A 21,395-nucleotide genomic window follows, 5' to 3' on the forward strand; every position below is an offset into this window, starting at 1 on the left:
GTTGGTAAATTTATTGCAAAAAATTGCATAATAAAAAAAAATTAATTTGAAAAATCAATCACTAGGTAGGAAATAAAAAGAAATTTAAGTGAAACTTTTACAACTTCTATATTTACAAAAAGTACATAAACGTGGTAGTTCAATATATTTCATTCTTGTCATTCTTAAAAAATAAGAGTTTAATTTCTGTTTTAAGCAATATATAACTTAAAATACAACATTTATTAAATGTTATATGAGGGAAATTGGAAGTGTATGCATGCAGAATGCTATTTATATCACAGAAATTTTTTTTCTTTTTGTATGTATTTATATTTATTTTTAAAACTCATCGGTCTGTATTTCAATCATTTCCATGCAAGTTAATCTGAAGCTTTTTAAATCACTGAACCTAATGCTTTTGCTTTGAGTTAACAATAATTATAAAATGGACAACGTTACGATATTCCTGTTTTATTTCAATGAAATATAATACATCCATTTTAGATATATTTTTATTTTAAATTTATTGAGCTATAGCTAGTTGGAATTGGCTCTTTCCCTGTTGTGGGTTTCATCCTAATTTACACAAATGTTCTTCTTGAAAAACATAAAAGTATTAATATTTAAATAAGAGTGTTCAATCGAATCAATATTTCACCAAATAGGGTCAATTATATTTTAGTTTTATATTTTACCAATTGAACAAAAATGCCAATAGAAATCTTAATAAAACGAGAGATTATTAATTGATTTTGTCGTATCGGCAAATCTTAACAACCCCACTGAATAAACTTAGAACAAGAATAATATAAAATAAATTTTATTAATTGATTCCTGTCTCGTATGCCACAAAAATGTATTTTTACATAAACAAAACTTGGTATATATTTTTTTTTAATTTTTAAAAGACAAGTTAGTGTTTGATATTTTATATAATTGACTAGTAAACAACAAAAATTTTTTATCTTGTATATTAAAAATGTACAAATATTTAAAAATCGTTTCAAAACTATTACACTTTAAAAACACCATTTAAATACTCTGATAAATTTTAGGTTTATTAGGTCGTTATAATGGTTAGCTCTTATTTACAAATATGTACATTGCCTGAATACCAAAGGCTCAGCGGTATAGGTAATCACGAAGCATTTGGCTATTCAAAATCATAGTCGTGGTGAGAGTGGGAGTCGTCTAAGTGGTGGTGGTGAGAGTGGGAGTCGTCATCGTGGTGGTGGTGAGAGTGGGAGTCGTCATCGTGGTGGTGGTGGTGAGAATGGTGACCATGGCCATCGTCATCTGAAGAGGAACCATCATTTATCGGACCAATGTCTAAATCATTAGTGCAATTTTCAAAATTGCTTATGACTGCTTGAGAAAACGGAGAGTTGAAGTTTCTCTGAAATGGAATAAAAATAAACAGATTGAATATTGAGTTTTTACAAAACAAACAAAATCACACGCACAACACACACACAATAACTTGTATGTAATTTCCACTATTATCGGGTTGTCCGGAAAATAATGCAGGATTTTAAGTTTTCATTAAAAAAAATCTATATAAAATATTCTGTTTACGTTTACAGGATTACTCATTNTTATTTTGATTAAAGAACATTGCTTTAAAGTAACTAGTTTCTTTTTTTTTGTTTAATACCAAAATCCTGCATTATTTTCCGGACAACCCAATATAAATTTTGATTTTCCAACATGCATACATGCACATAAACACATGCACTTTTATGTAATGCAACATAATTTTTGGAATGCAAACTTCTTTGTTTAGTGTTTACTTTACAAATAGTGAGTGGTATTTAGATGAATTAGGGCTCTTCTAAAATAGAATATCCCAAACTTAATTAAATTTTTCCGTCCTTTTGGTGTCTTTTCCAGTGTGGTGTCAAATGTTGAACAATACTGCCTTTTCAGTTTAAAAGTTTCTTAAAATATTATAAATATGATATTGCTGGAAATAAGCAAAAATAGACACGATATATATATTTATTCAAAGGAATAATGGAAAAAGGAAGTACCTTAAATCTAGCTTAACAATTGTAACAGTAATCAGTTTTAAAATATTTTCCTTTGATAAACATTACTGTAATAAGTACTGTGCGCTAACCAATTGCGCCACTGGGGAAGGCTTAAAAAAAAAGAGTTTTAAACATCATAATTTCATTATTATTACAAATGTTAATATATTTGTGAAGTTGTAGCATGAAAGTTTGAGGCCAGAGTGACAATACTGTTGTTATTCGAACGGACCAGACAGGTTATCAGCATCATCGTAAAAGGTCCCTCTTGGTATTTTTTTTTTCATTTCTTGAGGGGACAGTGGACAACCTTCTGTACAATTCTTTGATTGTTCCAGTGCAGCCAAAACCTCAGTAAATCAAGTGAAGTCAATTTAAAAGGCTAAGCAAGCTTTCTACCAGCTTTTTATTTTAGGAATTTGATTTTTATCCTAATAAGAACTATTCAACTTATGAAAAATAGCGATATGTGCCTTTTGTTTGTCATAATAATGAAATAACTTGAGACTCACTTCAAACACAGAAAACTGAGAGGTGGTCAAGTTCATGAGGTTATAACTAAAGAACGCTAATTCAAAATGCATGGCAGTTACGTAAAGCTTCACTAATTACCAACAGCATGGCAAATCTATTCATTCAGTGCAGTAAAAAGGACTGTCCCCTAGAGGGTGAATTGGGTGCTGGAGGGTTAAGGTTAACTTTCTACCGCATATGCCTGCTTCTATAATTTTTATATATGCTCCTGCTGCAGGGTTAAATAAAATCTAAAAGAACAAAATAAGGTCAGAAAGAAGGTGTGTCTGTGAGATGCAAGTTGTGCCAGAAAAATCTATACTTTGAATTGACCGACAAACTAAAAGCGTAAAAAAAGTACCCACATTATCCAGCCAATGTGTCATCCTATATTTATGTGCGCATAATTGACAAAATATAAATATATATACACTCTCACGCACAAATATTCAATTGTTTACTTACAACTGCAAAAGTTCCACCATTTGTTGGCTGAGCACTTCTTAACAACGGTGTGTTGTCATCGTCTTCATTATTCGATTCGGAGTCTTCGACATTGCGTTCATTTTGACCGAAGACACGTCGTTTGCACATCGGGCAAACCCTCCTGTTTCTCGTCAGCCATGGGTCAATGCATTTACAATGATACGCTGAAATGTATTGAATATTTAACTTTCTCACCGCCCGACGAGGAAAAATGAACAACTTACAGTGGGAACAGGGGAGTATTCTCAATTTTTCACCTTCAATAAAATCGTCCAAACATATTGCACATGTTTCATATGGGTCATTTTTCTTGTATTTTGCTGTTGGAATTTGAGAAAGGTACGAACACGGCAATCTCCTTCTTCTAGCCCTCCGATAATCTTTTATACATTTTGCAACCTATGACGCATTATTTTATATTAAATAATAATAATTTAATCAAATAAAAGTTTTCATCATTTACCATGATGGCACCCATTACGATCATACAGACTGTTACAACAATAAATAGTGGTATCAAAATGTTCTTATCGACCAATTCTTCTATTCGGATAGTACAACTGAAAATTGAACATTTTAGAATTGTTAAAATAATTTAGTGATGTGAATTATCTTACCCTGAGTAATAAAGATATCTGCTTTTAATAATTGTAGCAGCTGTCTCACCGATAAAAACGGATGGAATCCATACTCGAAAAGGGTCTGCAGCCCGCATAGTCACTACATAAATAATTTAATTAAATAAATAATTTTTTGTTAGTATATGTGTAAATATCTACCTAGATTATTTGAACCAACGTTATGGACGATGGCTACATTGTACCCAGCCATTTGAGCCGAATATACTTTTTCTTCGAACGTACAATTGCCCTTTTTAATGAGTACGCCCCAGAACTGGGCCGGATTGGAAGCATTGCTTGGCGGTGGTTCAATCAACGTACAGGCATGCTCAGGATTGGCATAAACGTAGTTGGCCTGAAATGATAAATTTTAATACAGATTTCCATTGCTTTCGAATTGGTGTCAATTTGATAATTACCACAATCCCTTTTGATGGTATATCATTGCCAAAGGCTGCCGGAAGATCGCTGAATTCTGCGATCAACACTGGTGGGCTAAAATCATAACTCGAGAAAACCTGGACATCGCCGGCAACCCATGTGAAGAGCAGTACAAGTAAAAACTCCGTGTAAGTGAAAAGTATCATCTGTAAAATTTAAATGAATTTTTATGGCGACAAAAAATATAAAATAATTTTATCTCTGTTAAATTATTCAGAAAATTTTTTCGTAAATATTTTTACTGATTATTCAGAAATTGTGAGATGTGGTCTGGTGTGATGTAAATTTCAGAAAAACATTTTCCTTATCGTGCCAACATTTTGATCTTTATTGAGATCATCTTCAAGGCCTGGGATTTACAAACATTGTTTACATTTAACAATACATATAGGATGTGGAAAAAAGTGAATTTATACAATGCAAAATATATTTTTTTTATATTCAATCAAAGTATTTCTACTCACTCAGTGTTTTTTTTTCTGTGTAATTGTGCCATTCTTGCGTGTCGTGTTGAGATATATAAATATAAAACAGCGATATCTCACTGGCACTCTCAACACGGCACGCAAGAATGGCACACTTATGCAGAAAACAAACACCATGAGTGAGTAGAAATACTTTGAATATAAAAAATATTTGTTGCATATTGTATAAATTCACTTTCTTCCACATCCTACATGTATTTGTTAAATGTAAACAATGTTTGTAAATCCCAGGCCCTGAAGATGATCTCAATAAAGCTCGAAACATTGGCTCGATAAGGAAAATGTTCTTCTGAAACCTACATCACACCAGACCGCATCTCACGATTTCTGAACAATCATAGACTAACGGTCACTAATCACCACACAAATACTTTTACTATTTCATACAGAGCAGGAACATTATTCATCCTCTGTACTTCTGTTGTGGTAAAGTAAAAAAATTGAATCAAGCTGTTAAATTTCATCTATTTACAATCAATGATTACTGTAAATATATTAATTTATACACTAAGTTTTAAACATATCTCTGTCAGAAGATCCATTCGTCCTGGTGTTTTTATACATTGCATAATGCACTGACCTTTTAAGTAACAATTGACATTGTCTGTAATGTTAGATATGAATAATTGATCTGCCATACACACTGACAGATAGACAAAGAGCGAAGGAATGAAAGGCCTATAAATATAATAGCCTATAAATTGGTTGTCTATAACTTAAAGAGGAAATAAACAGAAAAACACAAGGTGTGAGAATAAGATATGTACTATTTATATTTTTCTTTGACTTGAAAACACATAAAGAAAATCTACCACTACTTTTAAATATTAATTAAAAAATATGAACCTTAATAAGACTTAGGATTGGTAACTTTCAAAAATATAAGAAAGGACTGATTATTTCTTTTAAAAAAAATATAAAAAAATCGAAAGAGTCAGCGAAATACTACATCAAAATGTGTGGTGTTTAGTGACCGTTAATTAATGATTACTTAGATTAGAGATCGTGAGATGTGGACTGGTGTGATGTAGGTTTAGAAAAATATTTTCTTTATTGTGCCAATGTTTCGATCTTAATTGAGATCATCTTCAGGGCTCAAAGTATTTGTTTTCTGTGTAGATGTGTCATTACTGTGTGTCGTGTTGAGAGTGCCCTTAACTTTATAAAGAAAATTGTCATTATCATCATACGTCACACCAGAACACATTTCACGATTTCCAAACTACATCAAAATATTGATCTTTTCAGGATAAGTCTTAACAGACAATTTTTTAGAAATCGTGAGATGCGGTCCGGTGTGATGTAGGTTTCAGAAAAACATTTTCTTTATCGTGCCAATGTTTCGATCTTTATTGAGATCATCTTCAGGGCCTGGGATTTACAAACATTGTTTACATTTAACAAATATATTTCAACCAGGAAAATAAAGTAAAATTGTGGGAAAATATAAGCAGGTCCGTTGGACAGTACAGTTACTTCCGAAGCTATAAATTTGTGATAGATTCATCAAATCTGAAAAACAGTTAAAAACACGTCTGAAGTTTTACCTTTTTAAAAGCAATAGCACTTAAGGATGGCATCTAGAATCTACAAAAGTGCTCAATATCCTTGTAAGTGCAGACCAACATATGGACATTAACTACGAGCAGTCCAAAATAAATCTTATGCCATGTTTACGAATTGCCATGATCCTCATAGATTTAAAATAAAATTGCATGTTTGTAGTTTTTAGATTGACATATTCCTAAATGTTTTGTCAAATGTAAAACGATTGACCACTTTTGTTGTAAATTGTGATGATTTCTTGTTGTCTCCACGTAATGGACCTAAAGTTTGGTCGTTTGGTTGTTTCTTCTCAAATTACTACAGTAAAGGATAAAAAGCAAGGATAGCAAAGATCAGAAACAACCAGGCAATAATTTTATAATAGGTAAAAATGTGGGAGGGGGTTGAATGTGTGGTTTAACAAAAGGCAAATTCCTCATATGCCAAGCTTTCTTTATTTTATTTTTTAATGATTATACTACCATCAGGGCTATAAAACTTTAATACAGAATATATTTGATTAATTTAGTAGAATACAATGGAGTATTAAGAGTTCAGAAGAATATAGTACACAATCTTACGAATACGATTTGGACAAACCGTGTAAAAGGTGTCCGTGTCCTAACAGAATCTTACCGAAGCTTACACTAATCTATGAAAGAACTTTATTTTTATTTTTTCCTCCAACAAATTGTATTTATTAAAACTGGTCAATAGTGACCATCTATTAATTGTATCTCAGTTTAATAAATATATTAATAATAATAAATAATGTTTTAGTTTAACTCTAGCCAACCTTGTAACGTTTACCTCTCAACTAACCAAATGGCTTGGTCGACTTACAATATATATAATTGTTTAGGTAAATCCAAAAAGCTTTTAGCTCTAGCAGATTTTCTTTATTTATGGAAGGCTCCTTTCACTCACTTTGTGAGCACATCAGCCTTTGTTATAACAAAACATAGAAATAACGCAAAAACAAACTGTGTGTCAACAAAAGTTTATTTTTGTGTTATTTCTATTCTGTTTTGATGTTTTGACTGATGATCACAAGATGAGTGAAAGGCATCTTCCACAAATAAAGAAAATCTGCTGCAACTAAAAGCTTTTTGAATTTATCTAAACAATAATAACTAATGAGTTGACAAGGCAAGTTTTTAATTTTCCTCTCCTACTCCACCCTTTTAGAGAATATAAAAGGGAATGATTTGAAAAAAAAAAAAAAAAAAAAAAAAAGCCAGTCAATGGGTGAACTCAGTCAGCCAGGCAGAGGGTGAGAAAAGACACCTGGCCGAGACATGACATCTAGGGCTGAGATGAGTCAAATAGAGTTGACTGTCGAAGTGCGGCTTGATGTAGGACAAGCTGACTGATGAGTGTCCCAGAAGCGGATGACAGAACAGAAGTCCGCTGGAATCCGGTACTCAGTGAGAGAACAATTAAACGGGAGAACACCGTCAGCTAGGCGGAGGGTGAGTGAAGACACTTGACCATGACACGACGTCAACTGTCCAGGTTTGAGATGAGTCGACTAGAATTGATTGTCAATGAGTGGCTTGCTATAGGATGAGCTTATTGGTGAGTGTCTCAGAAGCAGTGGACAGAAGTGAAGACACCCAGACGAGACACGATGTCGACCATCCAGTCAAATAGAGTTGACTGTTCAAGAGCACCCTGATGCAGGACAATTCGACTACTAAGGACCCAATATGTGTGGAAAGATCCTAGAAATGCTGAAGAATATGGAAGCTAGCAAAGCATCGTTTGAGGTAAGTTCTCTTGTAAATGCCAAGTTAGGGCTGTAGCTGATATGCCTTGTTTGTTTGCATTTTGGTTTCTTAATTACAATACTGAGACAGTTCAGTATAAGAAAATATATGGCAAAAAGAGGGAAAATTAGAAAGGTTGTAGGTTGAGATAAGAAGTTGATGTCAGAGTGGATCAAAGTCACGATAGCTTAAATAGTTAGAGCAGCGAATTGAGCCGAAGGTTGTGGGTCTGAATCCCGCTAATGACACTAACTTTTTCATCTCAACCAACACTTAGATAAAATAATATGTTTAATTGAAATAAGAATGAATGTTTATGAACTCTATATGGTTTGTTGTATTTTGAAACCTTCCCTCCACACACAAAAAATTAAGCAAATATGCTAAATAATCTCCTATCGCTTAGCATAAAATGTCAGCACCGCGTACATAAAATATACCCATAAATAAATCAATAATAAACAGTTCTTTTTACAAAATGGGTCCAGGTCAATAATATTATGCTGTCATATCAATGGCTTTCTCGTGAAGAAGAAGGGATTTTTCTAAGCCTGACCTCCGCCTGAAAAAAGTTTTACTCACCATTTTCAGGACTGTTGAAGGTATTTAGGTATTATGAACTTTTGCTTCCAGGTCACAGGAGTGCCATTCTAGAAGGGTAAACGTTTAAAAACATTCAATATTGTCTTAGTTGTTTGTTCTAGATTATGGAGACACCACAAAAATTACAAAGAAAACTCAAGATGTGAGTAATAAGGGTTTAAACATATTTCCGGTTATGACACATTGTCAGTATTCAAATTTGATAGTTTCAACGTTAAAAGTTTTATGGTTGATTTTTTTTTTAAATAACTTGTTTGCTGATTGTTTGTATTTAAATATGAACCGAAATACACAAAAAGATTTTAAGATAAAATTTGTTTAAAAAAAAATATTTTTTATATTTGAATGATATGTTGTTTTCTAAAATAAATAAAAGATATCCTTGAAGCTTAATCAAACCTAGATTAACAATCTGGTCATTTCAAAATGCATCATAATTTAAGGGGAAAAAATAAGTTCAGGGAGAAAAGTTACTTGATGTACCTAAGTCGACAGGAATTGATGGTAAGGTGTGTAATTGGGCCTATAAAACTTTTTTAATTACAAGGTACACACCCAAAAAGGCGATGACAAAACGGCTCGTAATTTGACAAAATAAGGGCTACATGGGTGCAACTTTGTTGTCGATTAAGCACTGACATGTTATATGCCGATGATTTTGGTGCGTTAACACTATCAAAATATGACAGCCAAACGTCAAAAGATTTCAGGGAGGTACATTGTGAATTAATAGAAAGTAAATAGTCTGCGTCCTACCTTTTCACGGGATTCAATCACATTTCTCTCAAAAAGTGTTCTGGGGGTTGAAAGTCGGGAAAACCTTTTTCTGAGGTCTCTTCGTGGGTGGAAAAAGTCAAAACTTTTCTGAACAAAATGTAAAACGGATTTGATAAAATTCGTGATTTTTTCTTCAGACGGACACGGACAGTGTTGCGTCTTGCGTGCGCCAAAAGCCCCCCCGACTCAGTTTCGTGAGCGCTTTTTGAAATTATTTGGATACTTGAAATATTTCCCTTTTTCGAATTTTTTTCCGCCCCTTTTAAGATTTTAACTTTTCAAAATAAAGAAATCTAACATCGCGTTTCGTCCTCCTCACCATTTCAATGGGACCGTTAAATTTGACCGAGAAAATAATTAAATGGAAAGTTTTGGATTTGTATTTTTGTTTCAGGTATAATAACGAATTTTGAGTGGAAAATTTTTTTGAAAGGAAAAATGTTTTTTTTTAAATGTTTTTTTTAAACTACTCTCGGCTTGCGGGTCTTAGCCATGTGCACATTATCATAAAACAGCGTTGAGGTTACTTGCGGAGTATTTCTCGTTTGTGAGAATTCGTTTTTAAATCATTGAAATTAAATTGTGAACGGGATTTCGTGCCTGATTTTCAAAATCTCCGCGTCTTGTCGAAAAGGCGATTTGAATGAAAAATCCTAGGATTCACGGTTTCGGACAGGACGTTGTAGTTATCCCGTCGTTGGCTGGAAGGTGACTTATGTTTAATATGAAAAATGGATATTTAGAGGGAAGATAGCCGATAGGGGAAGGAATTCGAATAACTCCCGTTAGTGTTTCGTTTTTCGACTTTTGGTGCGGTGATGATATCCGGGGTCTGTTGTCCCGTGACGGAGAGGAGGCTGCGGCCCATCTACGACTCTTTGGACAACGGAAACAACAAAAAAGCACTGCAGGAAGCTGAGAAGGTGTTGAAGAAGCAGCCGAACCTTCAATGCGCCAAGGTGCTCAAATGTCTCGCTTTGTTGCGGATGGGTAAAAAGACTGAGTGCACCGAACTGCTTGAAGTGATCAAGAACGAGTCGCCGGTGGAGGAGTCGACGCTTCAGCTCATGACGGTCTGCTATTGGGATATCAACAAGCCTGACCTCATATGCCAGCTGTACGAGAACGCTTCGAAGAAGGATCCTTCCAACGAGGACATCCTCAACAACCTGTTCCTCTCTTATGTGAGAATAGGCGATTACAAGAAACAACAACTCTCCGCTCTCGCCCTATACAAAGTTATTCCAAAGAGCCAGTATTTTTTCTGGGCCATTATCAGCATCCTGCTGCAAGCCGTGGACAGGGTGTCCGATTTGATATCCGTTTTCTCTGAGCCTGTTTACAGTCCTCATTTATGTGCCAAAGATCGCCCTTATGTTTACAACTACCTCTCAGACAAGAAGATCGAGGACCAAAAAAAACTGGTCAATGTGAAAGTCGCAGAGAGGATGTTGGAAAAGTACCTTGATAAAGAAAAATTGAATTCTGAACACGAGTTGTTGGTGTATATGGCCGTGCTGGACTTGCTTGACAAACACGAACAAGCCCTCGCCGTTTTGGAATCCCAGGAATTGAGTTCACTCTTGGACGAATCGACGATTTTGAATCTGAAGCTGTCGTTTTTAGCCAAGCAAAGAAAATGGACCGCCATAAACATCCTTGTCAAGCAATACCTAGAGGAAGGTTTAGACGGATGGAATTATTTTCTCTATTACATAGATTCTGTGTACGAATTGAGTAAAGAAAGCCAAGATGACAGTGAATTTTTGAAAGCCCAGCAGTTTATTGAAACATTAGCGAAAGAAAGTACAGGCTGGAAGAAAAGAGCCCCTTACATCGCCAGACTTGAGCTATGTTCCAGGTTTTCCAAATTCACAAATGTTTTAAATTACCTGGTGGAATATTTTAAAGAGTATGGGACCAAAGAAGTGTGTGTTCACGACCTCAAACCGTATTTGCATCTCCTCTCAAACGATAATTGCAACGAGTTCCTTCGTTTGATTTGGGAACCGACTAAATCTGTCGACTCCACCAAATCAAGGATGGAATTTCACATCTGTCACGAAGAATTTGCAAGAGTGATGGCCTGCAAAATGTGCGATAGAAGACTGTATGTTTCCCAGTTGGTCCAATGTTTTATAGATGCGCTTCAGTTTAATACCAATATACCGTCTACAGAAACGAGATCCAGCGACCGTTATGCACTTTTGGCCTTATTTACACTGTACGATCTGTGGTTGGACACATCAGTCAGTGATTACCTGATCGAAGGGGTCACACTTTGTCATTACGCTCTACTTAAGAGTCCCTCCAACAGTCAATTTAAATTACTTCTCCTTAAATTTTCTCATCTGCTAGGCTGCTCAGAAAGTGCACAACTTGCATATGTATTTCTAGACATTAAACAAATGCAGTTAGATACACTCGGATATTTACATGTTTTTCCTTTAATATATCACGCTTCTTACACGAACGCAACTGCTATTCTCCTGTCTACGCTAAAATTTTTCAATACAAATAGAAAAGAAAGTGCCGACCACATAGCTCACGCTTATAAATATGATGCATACACAAAAATACCAGAAATAATTTCAATCAAAGAAAAGTTGAATAATTCTATTCATTTCTATATGGCGCAAGTTGAACGGATGTTGTTGTTGATCTTCCTTTCTGAAACTTATGTTAGTACTCTGCTAATAATTAGAGATTTTGCTGTTGACCCTGAAGTCGATAAAATACCTTGGATGTATCTTGAGGACAACCGCGATTTGAATGTACTGTGGGATCTGGAGCCTAAAGACCGTTCTCTTACTCAGGAAGAAATCGACGTGAGCCACAATTTGGACCTGACTTATTTGAGTTTGAGAAGTCGCCTTCTAAGGATGATAATCACCAGCATCCACCTTGGTTCTGCAAACGTCGAGAGTATGAAAGATTTTGAAGGATCGGATGACAACGGCAGTACCAGTTCGTTCATCTCTTTAAAAAACATTCTAATAAATCTAATAAAACAAATGGAACAAGATTTGGAAAAACTGAAAAACAATCCACCTAAGCTTTGCCTTAAAAAACCTTCAATAGCTTCACCTCCGAAATCCAGACTGCCTTTAATTCATAGTCAGAATTATTTTGATATTGTCTTAAACGCGATGTGGTTCCTTTTGAGCCTCATCCCTGGAACGGTACCTGGAAAAGATGTAGGAGAAGAAGCGTGTAAATACAGATTAGGCGTTATTATGGTGCTATCGGAACAGTTTGCCTTGTCGTTTTCTATCAGGAGCCTAGAAGTGGAAAAACGATTGGAAATGATTGAAATCTGTTCGCTCTTTGTTGAAATTGCTTCTGTATCATGCATCATAGTGGGGGTTTGTGATGTGATACTGTCAAAAATGAAGAACATATTAACAAAAAAAAGTAAAAAGAAGAAAGATGGAATGCAAAAGGTCGACTTGCCGAGCGAACTAGAGTGGCGCACAAACATGTTGAATAAATTCATCGTTTATGCATCAGACACGATAAAAAGTATGGATTGTGTTTTAAAGTCTGAAGAAAAGATGTTAAAGAGCGAAATATCTAAATATGGTGTTTTTCAGCTTTATGATTTAATTAAAGAGAAAAAAGATGAAAGTTATGAGATCAATCATAAAGAATGGTCCGATTTAGAGAACATGTCTAAAACTATAAATGAAAAAGTTATTAATAGTCATACCACTTCTGTAAATAATATGTCAAATGTATTAAGGTCGAAGCTGAAATATTTAAGTTCGTTAAAAATATAACAGTTGTTCCTTAAATGTTATCTTTTCTATTTGTATAGACTTATTTTAAACAAAATATTACAAATTTTCAATAACTTTGAATGAATTGAAATATATTTCCTGTTACTCTGAGTACTGTGGTAAAATTTGATGTTTTCTACTATTTGTTAATTTTTTTTTTTTAAATTCTGAAAAGTGTCATTTAAAAACTGTTTTATTTGTTTTTGTGTTTTATGTATTTTCTTTTCAGGTGATGTGCCCATTGGTTTTAATTTAATGGAGAAAACGACTACCAATAGAAGCAGGTCGATGTAGTGTAATTGATTTAATTTTTATTTTTAGTAAATTGTACATTTTGTTTTTAAACAACGTCATAGACTGCTGGATGCGACATGGCAGTTTCCCTTTCTGTACTCCACATTTTCAGTGTGTACACCATTTTCATTTGGATGATTGCATTTTTCAATTCAATTAGTTCTCCATTAGTAAATTACAGTCTTAACTTTAAATTTGTTTGTTAATGGTTTGTAAAGCAGAATTTGTATTTATTTTGTACTGATCTATTACCTTGATCTATACTGATTTATTTATTAGAAATACATCTTTATTGAATGGTTTGTTTTATTGATGCATTATGTTTTTTTCTTTTTAAACTGATCATATCCAGAAAAAAATTTGATATATAAACCAAGCACAACTATTTTAACAAAACTATAGAATATTAAATTATTTTAATTAATTATACTTTTTATCTAAAGTGTTGGGTGTGATGAAAAAGTTAGTGACATGAACGGGATTCGAACCCACGGCCTTTGACTCAATACACCCTTTCTGTAACCATTTGAGCTATCATGGCTTTGGTGGTTCCTGGTACAAAGTTATAATAGCTTAAATGGATGGAGCTGAAGGTTGAGGGTTCAATTCCCGCTTGTGACACTAACTTTTTCATCTCACAAAACTGAAGTTTAAAACAAAATTTCATGACTATTTTTACTACTTCGTAAATCATATAAATGGAGATCTGATTAAGAATTCAAAGTTGATACATGGACACCTATTTTTGGGCCAAAGTCTGCACATATAAAGGTCACTCGATGTACCCCACGTAATTGAAGGGCGTCACTCCACAGCCCCTGATATGAGAGATGATCATGAGTAAGGCAATGAGTAACTGGATCCCCTGTTCCAATTGTTGGAGGAAATATGGATGCTTGTATTATTCAGTACTGAAGTTTTATGTTGCCTAGCAAATTCATACCAATAAATACATTCACTCTCAACACACGATCCGTAAAACTATCAGTACTATATACAATAAGACCCTGGTTCCTCCAAGAATCAGAAAAAATGACCCAGATACTCATGTCATGCTCAAGAACAATTCTCGTATCAGGTGGCATTCTTACACACCATATGGAGCCAAGGAGTTGCTCCCTTCAATTAGGCGGACACATCGAGCAACCTCTTTGCAGGCCGGACCTATATTTATACTTTGGCCCAAAAGTAAGTGTAAGAGTGTCATCCTTGCATGGCCTATCCTTAATGGAGTGAGGGTGGCCCTTTTACTACAAGTCAGGTCCTCCAAGGGCCACCTGTCAGTACTCTTGATACGCAAGAGCTCATTGGCAAGGAATATTGGCGCTGAGTCCATCTTCAAGAAATTTGAAACCATCTATTAAAAACATAATTATGTTAATTTGTAGATTTATTTAAGATTGTTTCACCCTGATGATGACCTTAAAAGAGGTCGATAACAAGTCAGGTACCATAAGATTTTTGTCTTCATTTATTTTTATGTACAATCTACATGTATTATATATAACCAGCAGATTGGATTTCAATTTATGTTTGTCACATTGCGGGCGTTATAGAGAAAGCGACCCGTTGGCAGCCGCTCTGGATTAATAAAATTATATTAATAATTTAAGAGGTATCATCCATATTCTTTTCAGAAGTTTACGTGGAAGTGTGGGGAATTGTGTAATTGTATCTGTGTATTAGTGTGATTTTTTAATTTACTATGAAAATGTCTGTAATATGAACTATGAAAAAACTGTTGACATCGGAAGCTCTCTGTGAAGTGTGTTATTGTTTACCTAAAAACGGACAGAAACAATTAGTGTTAAAATTTTGGATTGAAAAGTTTGTAATATTGGAATATTTGGCCGATCCATAAGCTTGGCACCTGTACATCCAAATAGGTTTGGCTAAGTATGTGTATATGAAAAGTTTTGATTTTAATGGTAATTTTGGTTATTGGTTGAGTAGATAACAAAGCTTTAAATTATTTGTTGAGTGTCTGTTTTTTTAATCGTGTGTGGATTCCAAGTCAGTCTTCTATCAAATGTAAGTCCTAAATAGTTAAGTTGGCCAGATTGAGGAAAAGGTCCATTGTATAAGTATATGCTAGGACAAGTCTCACAATGGAGTCTAAAGATATATTGTGACTTTGAGAGTTTAAACTTTATTTTCCAAAGATTGCTCCATTTTTCAATTGTTGATATGTGGTTTTGTTACATAAGTGAAGCTTGTGTAGAAGAGGGATGACTTGTTAATACGGCGGTGTCATCTGCATATGTGGCGCTTTTCGTTTGTGGGCATATCAGAAGTAAAAATTATGTACAACAGCGGAGCAAGTATTGACCCTTGTGGCATATCTGCAAGCACTTCTTTCATCTCAGAAGTCTACATACCCTGGATTACTGAGAAAAATCTCTCCTTAAGGTATAAGATAATAACTGAATTTGTTTTTCCATCCACATGAAAAAAAAAGGTCGATACATCTAACATTTTAAATAGAAAATTCTTTTTTTTACATAATATTATTTTAATATCAACAAAAGTCCCTTTTATAATCAAAAATATTCATTAATTTTGAAACAAAAATAATTGAATTATTCATATTTGAATGCTTTTTAACAAAAATATTGTTACTTACTGATAAAATGTTAGCATATGAAATTGTTGCAGATTTAATTTACTACTTACATTAAATCTTGTCCAATAAAAATTTTGGAAAGTGCAAAGAAAATATTTGAATAAGAGATTAATTTCGATTAAGATTAGTTGGGATGGTTGGGTATCGTCCATAATCGATAAATCGAGTTGGAAGTTGGAAGGTACCGCCGTCAACCTACGGTCGTGTCGTGTTATAAACTTGTATGCTGCACGTGGTGTGGTTGTCAAGTTGGTTTTTATTGGAAAATATTTGTTTTTTTAATTAAAACATGGCAGGCCCAAGAAAGAAGAAGGTATGTAGATTATTTTTAAAAAAATTCAAATAAGTTTTTTCGTATTTTCTCTTTTAGTATCAGTCAGGTGAAGGAGCGCAGTATTGGACAAGGGCGAAAGCCCTTAAAAAACTCCAGCTCTCTCTTAAAGAGTTCCGGCGACTTTGCATATTAAAAGGCATATACCCGAGGGAGCCCAGGAACAGGAAAAAAGCCCAGAAAGGATCAATGGAAATCAAGACACTCTACAATAAGAAGGACATACAATTTCTCATGCACGAGCCGATCATTTGGAAGTTCAGGGAGCTGAAGGTTGAACTTTTAAGCTAGTTTGCTTTTGATTCGATCATCAAAGTCATTTTGGTTTCAGGTGCATGGGAGGAAAATCGGACGAGCTAAGGCGATGAAGGAGCATGGTCTAGCTAAAAAACTAATGTATAAACCTTTACACATCAATCTAGATCATATTGTTAAAGAAAGGTAAACAGTACCAAAAAAAAATAAAATTATACCTCTTATTGAATTTTGTTTTAATTTTAGGTATCCGACATTCATTGATGCACTTAGAGATTTAGACGACTGTCTGACTCTATGCTACTTGTTTAGCACTTTTCCTTCTTTAAAACATGTTCCGAGGGATCAGAGCGCACTTTGTCGACGTCTCATGCTCGAATTCATGCAAGCTATAATTGTATCAAAGGCGCTGAGGAAAGTTTTCATATCCATCAAGGGATATTACTTCCAGGCCGAGATCCGTGGTCAACTTATCACGTGGATTATGCCTCATCCTTTTAGTTTTGAAGTAAGTTCAATTCTTATTAATGTAATAAAAGATTGCGATTTTTCAGTATTTAAAAAAATATAAAAAAAATTTCAGCCGCAAACAAAAGAAGAAGTGGACTTTAGGATAATGTCGACTTTTGTTCAGTTTTATGTCGTTCTTCTTGGTTTTGTCAATTTCCGGTTGTACCATCTGCTTAATTTGTATTATCCACCAAAAATTCATCAGATTAAAGGTAAATCCAAGTAACTTAGTTTAAATAAAATAAATTGTTCACGATTTTGCTGTGATTATAAAGATATGGAAGGCGAGGAACTAGTAGACAAAGCTGTATTAGAGTCTGAGAGAATTGCAGCTTTAAATATCCCGATTTGCACTGCAAAAGACACAGTTGAGGAAGAAGACGCCAACTTAGATGCATTTGAACTGGTACGAATTTAAAATAGTACTAATTTTGTAACTTACGATTTGTGTCTCACAAGTATTCACCCTTTAAAACTACTGACCAAGTCATAACTGGCAGAATAAATGTTGATCAATCTTTCTCTAGCCATATCTTAAGAGCATTATCTTATGTTGAATACAATTATCAAATAAGAGGAAATTTTAGATAAATAATTAAGATAATAGATTACTTTGTTTGTAGTTGAATGCTTAGTGCAAATATTTTTATCAGAACACAAATTTCTGGGGGCGTCAGTGGCCGCAACGGTTTAGGCGTTGACACGGCGCTCATCACTGTAAGGTAAAGGTCCCGGGTTCGAATCCAGCGGCCCTGCATTCGAGCCCAACATACTTTCAAATGGGTTTTTTTTTTTTTTTTTTTTTTTTTCAAAAGTTCCGGCACCCTGAGGGTTTATATGACCTCTGCTGTTGCGAACCCTTGTAAAAAAAAACAAAAAAAACAAGAATATGGAAGAAATTCTTGCAAAACGCTAAAAAAATTCTATAGGGCTAGTTGCTTTTTAAGTTCTAATCCATCCCATCGAAATCATCAAGGCTTACTCTACACTAACCTCACTATCCCCACGAACTCAACATTACTTTCATCAACAAACTGATTCATTCCTGATTCCAAAAGTTTCACGCCAACCTCTCGATCCATCCTAACCCTACTGCTCAAGCCCTGTCATTCTGATCCCTAGAACGCACCTCATACTTTGACTTGGTGCTCCTTAATCCCTCACACTGAGTGCCAGGATTGGCTGGTCCATGGTATGTGCCTTCTAGATGCAGCACTTGCATTGGTGTGAAAAAAGTTTTGTGATCACATTTGTAATATGTATTACTTTCCATCTGTGGATCAGAGATCATTTTTTAATGATTATTTGGTGATGGCCGGTAAGAAAGAAAACTGTTGACACAATACGATGAACTCATCCCCTTTACCATGAAACCAAATTAATATATGTGTCATTAAAAACATGTACATCACAAACTTTTTTTAATGAATAACTAATTTTGATTTACGTATGTATCTAACATATACCTTGGCCCTGACAAAATAACATTCGTTAACCCATTCTGGATGTTGAGTATAATATTGTGCTATTGCTTCCCCAGTGATGTACTAAGTGCGTGCTATCTTGGTCACCCCTTTCTCTACTCAGATACTGGGAGTGTATCATATTCTAGTCTCTTGAATTTTAGACTGAAGTTCAAAGAAGTGGTGGGTTAAGTTTATTATTTTTAATGCCAGTTAAAGTGGGAAGTTTTACAAATTAATGCAGTTTACCATTTCAAAACTGAACAAACAGGTTGTTAGTTGTAATGGTAAATAAATAAAATTATGCATTTGTTGGGTTTTTTAAAATTATTTTTTGTGTAATTTTTTTTTTAAACTTTTTTAACGTCATTTTAACTTATAGTTGTAGTTAATAATTAATTCTAATTTCTTGTATTCTGTTTACTATATTTATTAAAATTGTAGGAGACCTCTGGGACCGAGTGGTTAGCATCTGACTCGATTTGCCACTCTAGCAATTCTGGGTTCAAATCCTAGAATATTGCACAGCTTTTTAATTAATAATGATAGAAAGTATGTATTTTAAAGAAGTTCTGACCCTCATCCCTGATATCCAACTGGTAGTTGAATGTTAAGCCGTTCTATGTGTATTTTTAAAATTGAGTGGGTTGTAACATATTTGATTTTCTTTTCAATCCAGTCAATATTACATCAATTAATTCTTGTGGGGATTGGAGAACTTCATTTGCAAAAGGTCTCTTCGCCAGACACGATTTAATAAAACATTTAGATTTACACGTAGGTAAGGTCCAAACTTGGCAATTCTTTATAAATTGAGGGTACAGAGCTGTGATTTTTCAGAGAACAAAGTGTATACTATTTTTAAACTAATTTTTAGCATTATTTTTAATTTTACCTTTTATTTTAATTATTTTTAATTTAAGTCACAGGTAAGGTGTAAAAAGTTGTAAACAAACTTGATAATCAAGCTGTAGTTAGTGACAGGGGTAACAAGATGTGTACAAAGCTGAGATTAAAAAAAAAAGTTGGTTCAAAAATTCCTCCTCTATTTTGCTTAATTTTTGGTTAATTCGTTGAATTTTATTCTGGCCCAATTGCAATGGATTAAGCAGCAACCACTGTATACATTTAACATATTTTGTTTGAAAACATTGAAATAAATTTTTTTGAATGAGTGACAAACAAGACCTAATTTTAAAGTTATCATCTTTCAGGTTCAAGACAGCAATAATATGAGTCAAGCTGAGCAAGCGTATAAAGAAGCTGAACAAATACGCAAGTTGAAGGTTTTATTTAAAGGAATGAAAGTATTTTTAAATCGTGAAGTACCAAGAGAGCCGCTTGTATTCGTTCTTAGATGTTTTGGTGCCGAAGTCTCTTGGGATCGAACTCAATTTGTTGGATCAACTTTTGACGAAAACGACGAAACGATTACTCATCAAATAGTAGACAGGCCTCAAATAGACAAGCAATACATTTCAAGGTGGCTTATTTGGATAGGATTTAATATTTTCATTTTCGTGATTGTTTGTTGTAATTATTAGGTATTATGTTCAACCGCAATGGGTTTTTGACTCCGTCAACGCAAGGGAGCTGCTGCCCGTTGAAAAATATTTCATAGGCTGTGTTCTGCCACCTCACTTTTCACCTTTTGTCGATACGAGCAGACCGCAAACGTATAATCCTTTTGAAGTTTTGGCTCAAGACGAAGAAACGAGAGAAGAAAAAGCAACTGACGCAGGTTCTTATGAGTTTTATTAAAACAATTTTTCCTTTTGAGTAGTTCTATTTGATTAAAATTGTATATGTGTATTTATATATTTTTTTTTAGAAAACAAAGATGAGGAGGATGAAGAAGATGAAAATGAAGGAAGCGAGGAATCTGAAGAGGAAGAAGTAAAAAATAAAAATTGTGAAGAACAATTACGAAAGAAGAGAGAATTGATGGTAAAGTTTTATCTTTTTCAGTCAGTTCAGAACTGCTTATGCACACAATCAACAAAATTCCATGTCCAATGTATTTGAGCTTTTGTTATTGTTCGATGGTTAAAACACTATGTAGAGAAATTATTACTTGTTCATACAAATTTGCACATGTACAAAAGGTTTGTTACATCACTCGTCTAAGCCATCAGCAAATTGGCGAGTGCTGTTGAGTTTGGGCCTTCCACAAATGCAAACTCAAACTGTCAGATGGCCATTCCAACTTGGTTCCAAGTTCAGCTCGAGGATTGGCTATGGCCTGGCAATCAGAAACGTTAAGTAAAAACGTAAAAAAGTTAAGTTGATAATTAAAAGGAGTATTTTATTATACTTGTTCCATTTTGTCTTAAAGGGGGGGGGTCTTAATTTACTTTGTAGCATTAAAAATTTGTGTTAAAACAGAAGCTAATCTAAATTTTTTCATTTTGCATCTTACATATCTGATATGTGCTTATAAAATAGTATTAATATTTAATTATTTTACAGTCATTTTTATAATTAACTTTTAACTTTTAGACCAAGAAAATGAAAGTAGCGCCTGGTAAATTGTTCAAAGAAGACGAAGAAGCCCTTAAAAAGAGGAAAAGAGAGGAATACAAGTTGAGGGAGAAGATGGTGGAAAGGAAGCACAAAGCCCTTTACAAAAGCATGATGAAAGGCCGCGCTGAACGAATGAGGGATGTCAAAATTTTGCAAAAGAAGAGGTTGCAAGTAAATCAAAAACGTTTAGAAGCCAAACAAGAAAGTTAATAATAATATTTTACACACAATATATTAAATAAATAAATATTTCCATTTTATTTCTTGTTTATTTTGTTGAATACTTCATGAACTAGGACATACAATTTAAAAATATTTTTTCTTTTTTTAAAATTTGCAATGTTTTATTTAATATATTAAAAATAC

General features: G+C 34.0%; 3 protein-coding genes across 6 annotated transcripts; 2 read left to right on the plus strand and 1 right to left on the minus strand.

Annotated features, from left to right (window-relative positions):
- Positions 1-926: 926 nt before the first annotated feature.
- On the minus strand, positions 927-9,727 carry LOC106669694 (E3 ubiquitin-protein ligase RNF13-like). Of its 4 annotated transcripts, none has more exons than XR_001340973.2 (10): positions 8,454-8,554; positions 4,051-4,218; positions 3,791-3,986; positions 3,629-3,731; positions 3,475-3,571; positions 3,236-3,410; positions 2,991-3,175; positions 2,013-2,122; positions 1,773-1,945; positions 1,290-1,378 (listed from the first exon to the last, which is right to left on the minus strand). XR_001340973.2 is itself a non-coding variant. In XM_014399335.2 (8 exons), exons 2-8 carry the CDS (start codon positions 4,216-4,218, stop codon positions 1,136-1,138), a joined length of 1,167 nt encoding a protein of 388 aa, XP_014254821.1. In that variant the 5' UTR covers positions 9,231-9,727; the 3' UTR covers positions 927-1,135. The 4 variants fall into 4 exon arrangements, 2 of the variants coding, with proteins under 2 accessions (XP_014254821.1, XP_014254820.1); XR_001340974.2 differs by having other exon boundaries at positions 1,294-1,378; positions 1,835-1,945; XM_014399335.2 differs by lacking the exons at positions 1,773-1,945; positions 2,013-2,122; positions 8,454-8,554 and adding an exon at positions 9,231-9,727 and having other exon boundaries at positions 927-1,378.
- A 78-nt stretch (positions 9,728-9,805) lies between these two features.
- Positions 9,806-13,111, plus strand: LOC106669693 (N-alpha-acetyltransferase 25, NatB auxiliary subunit). Its single transcript, XM_014399333.2, has one exon. The coding sequence runs from the start codon at positions 10,070-10,072 to the stop codon at positions 13,028-13,030; it is 2,961 nt and encodes a 986-aa protein (XP_014254819.1). The 5' UTR covers positions 9,806-10,069; the 3' UTR covers positions 13,031-13,111.
- Positions 13,112-16,126: 3,015 nt separating this feature from the next.
- On the plus strand, positions 16,127-21,289 carry LOC106669649 (pescadillo homolog). The gene is made up of 10 exons (XM_014399260.2): positions 16,127-16,260; positions 16,318-16,551; positions 16,610-16,719; positions 16,780-17,041; positions 17,117-17,255; positions 17,319-17,449; positions 19,721-19,989; positions 20,051-20,247; positions 20,338-20,453; positions 21,006-21,289. Exons 1-10 carry the CDS (start codon positions 16,237-16,239, stop codon positions 21,237-21,239), a joined length of 1,716 nt encoding a protein of 571 aa, XP_014254746.1. The 5' UTR covers positions 16,127-16,236; the 3' UTR covers positions 21,240-21,289.
- The last annotated feature ends 106 nt before the right edge of the window (positions 21,290-21,395 follow it).

Source organism: Cimex lectularius, unplaced genomic scaffold (assembly GCF_000648675.2).
Source record: "Cimex lectularius strain Harlan isolate CLEC.00 unplaced genomic scaffold, Clec_2.1 scaffold8, whole genome shotgun sequence".
Lineage (NCBI taxonomy): Eukaryota > Metazoa > Arthropoda > Insecta > Hemiptera > Cimicidae > Cimex > Cimex lectularius.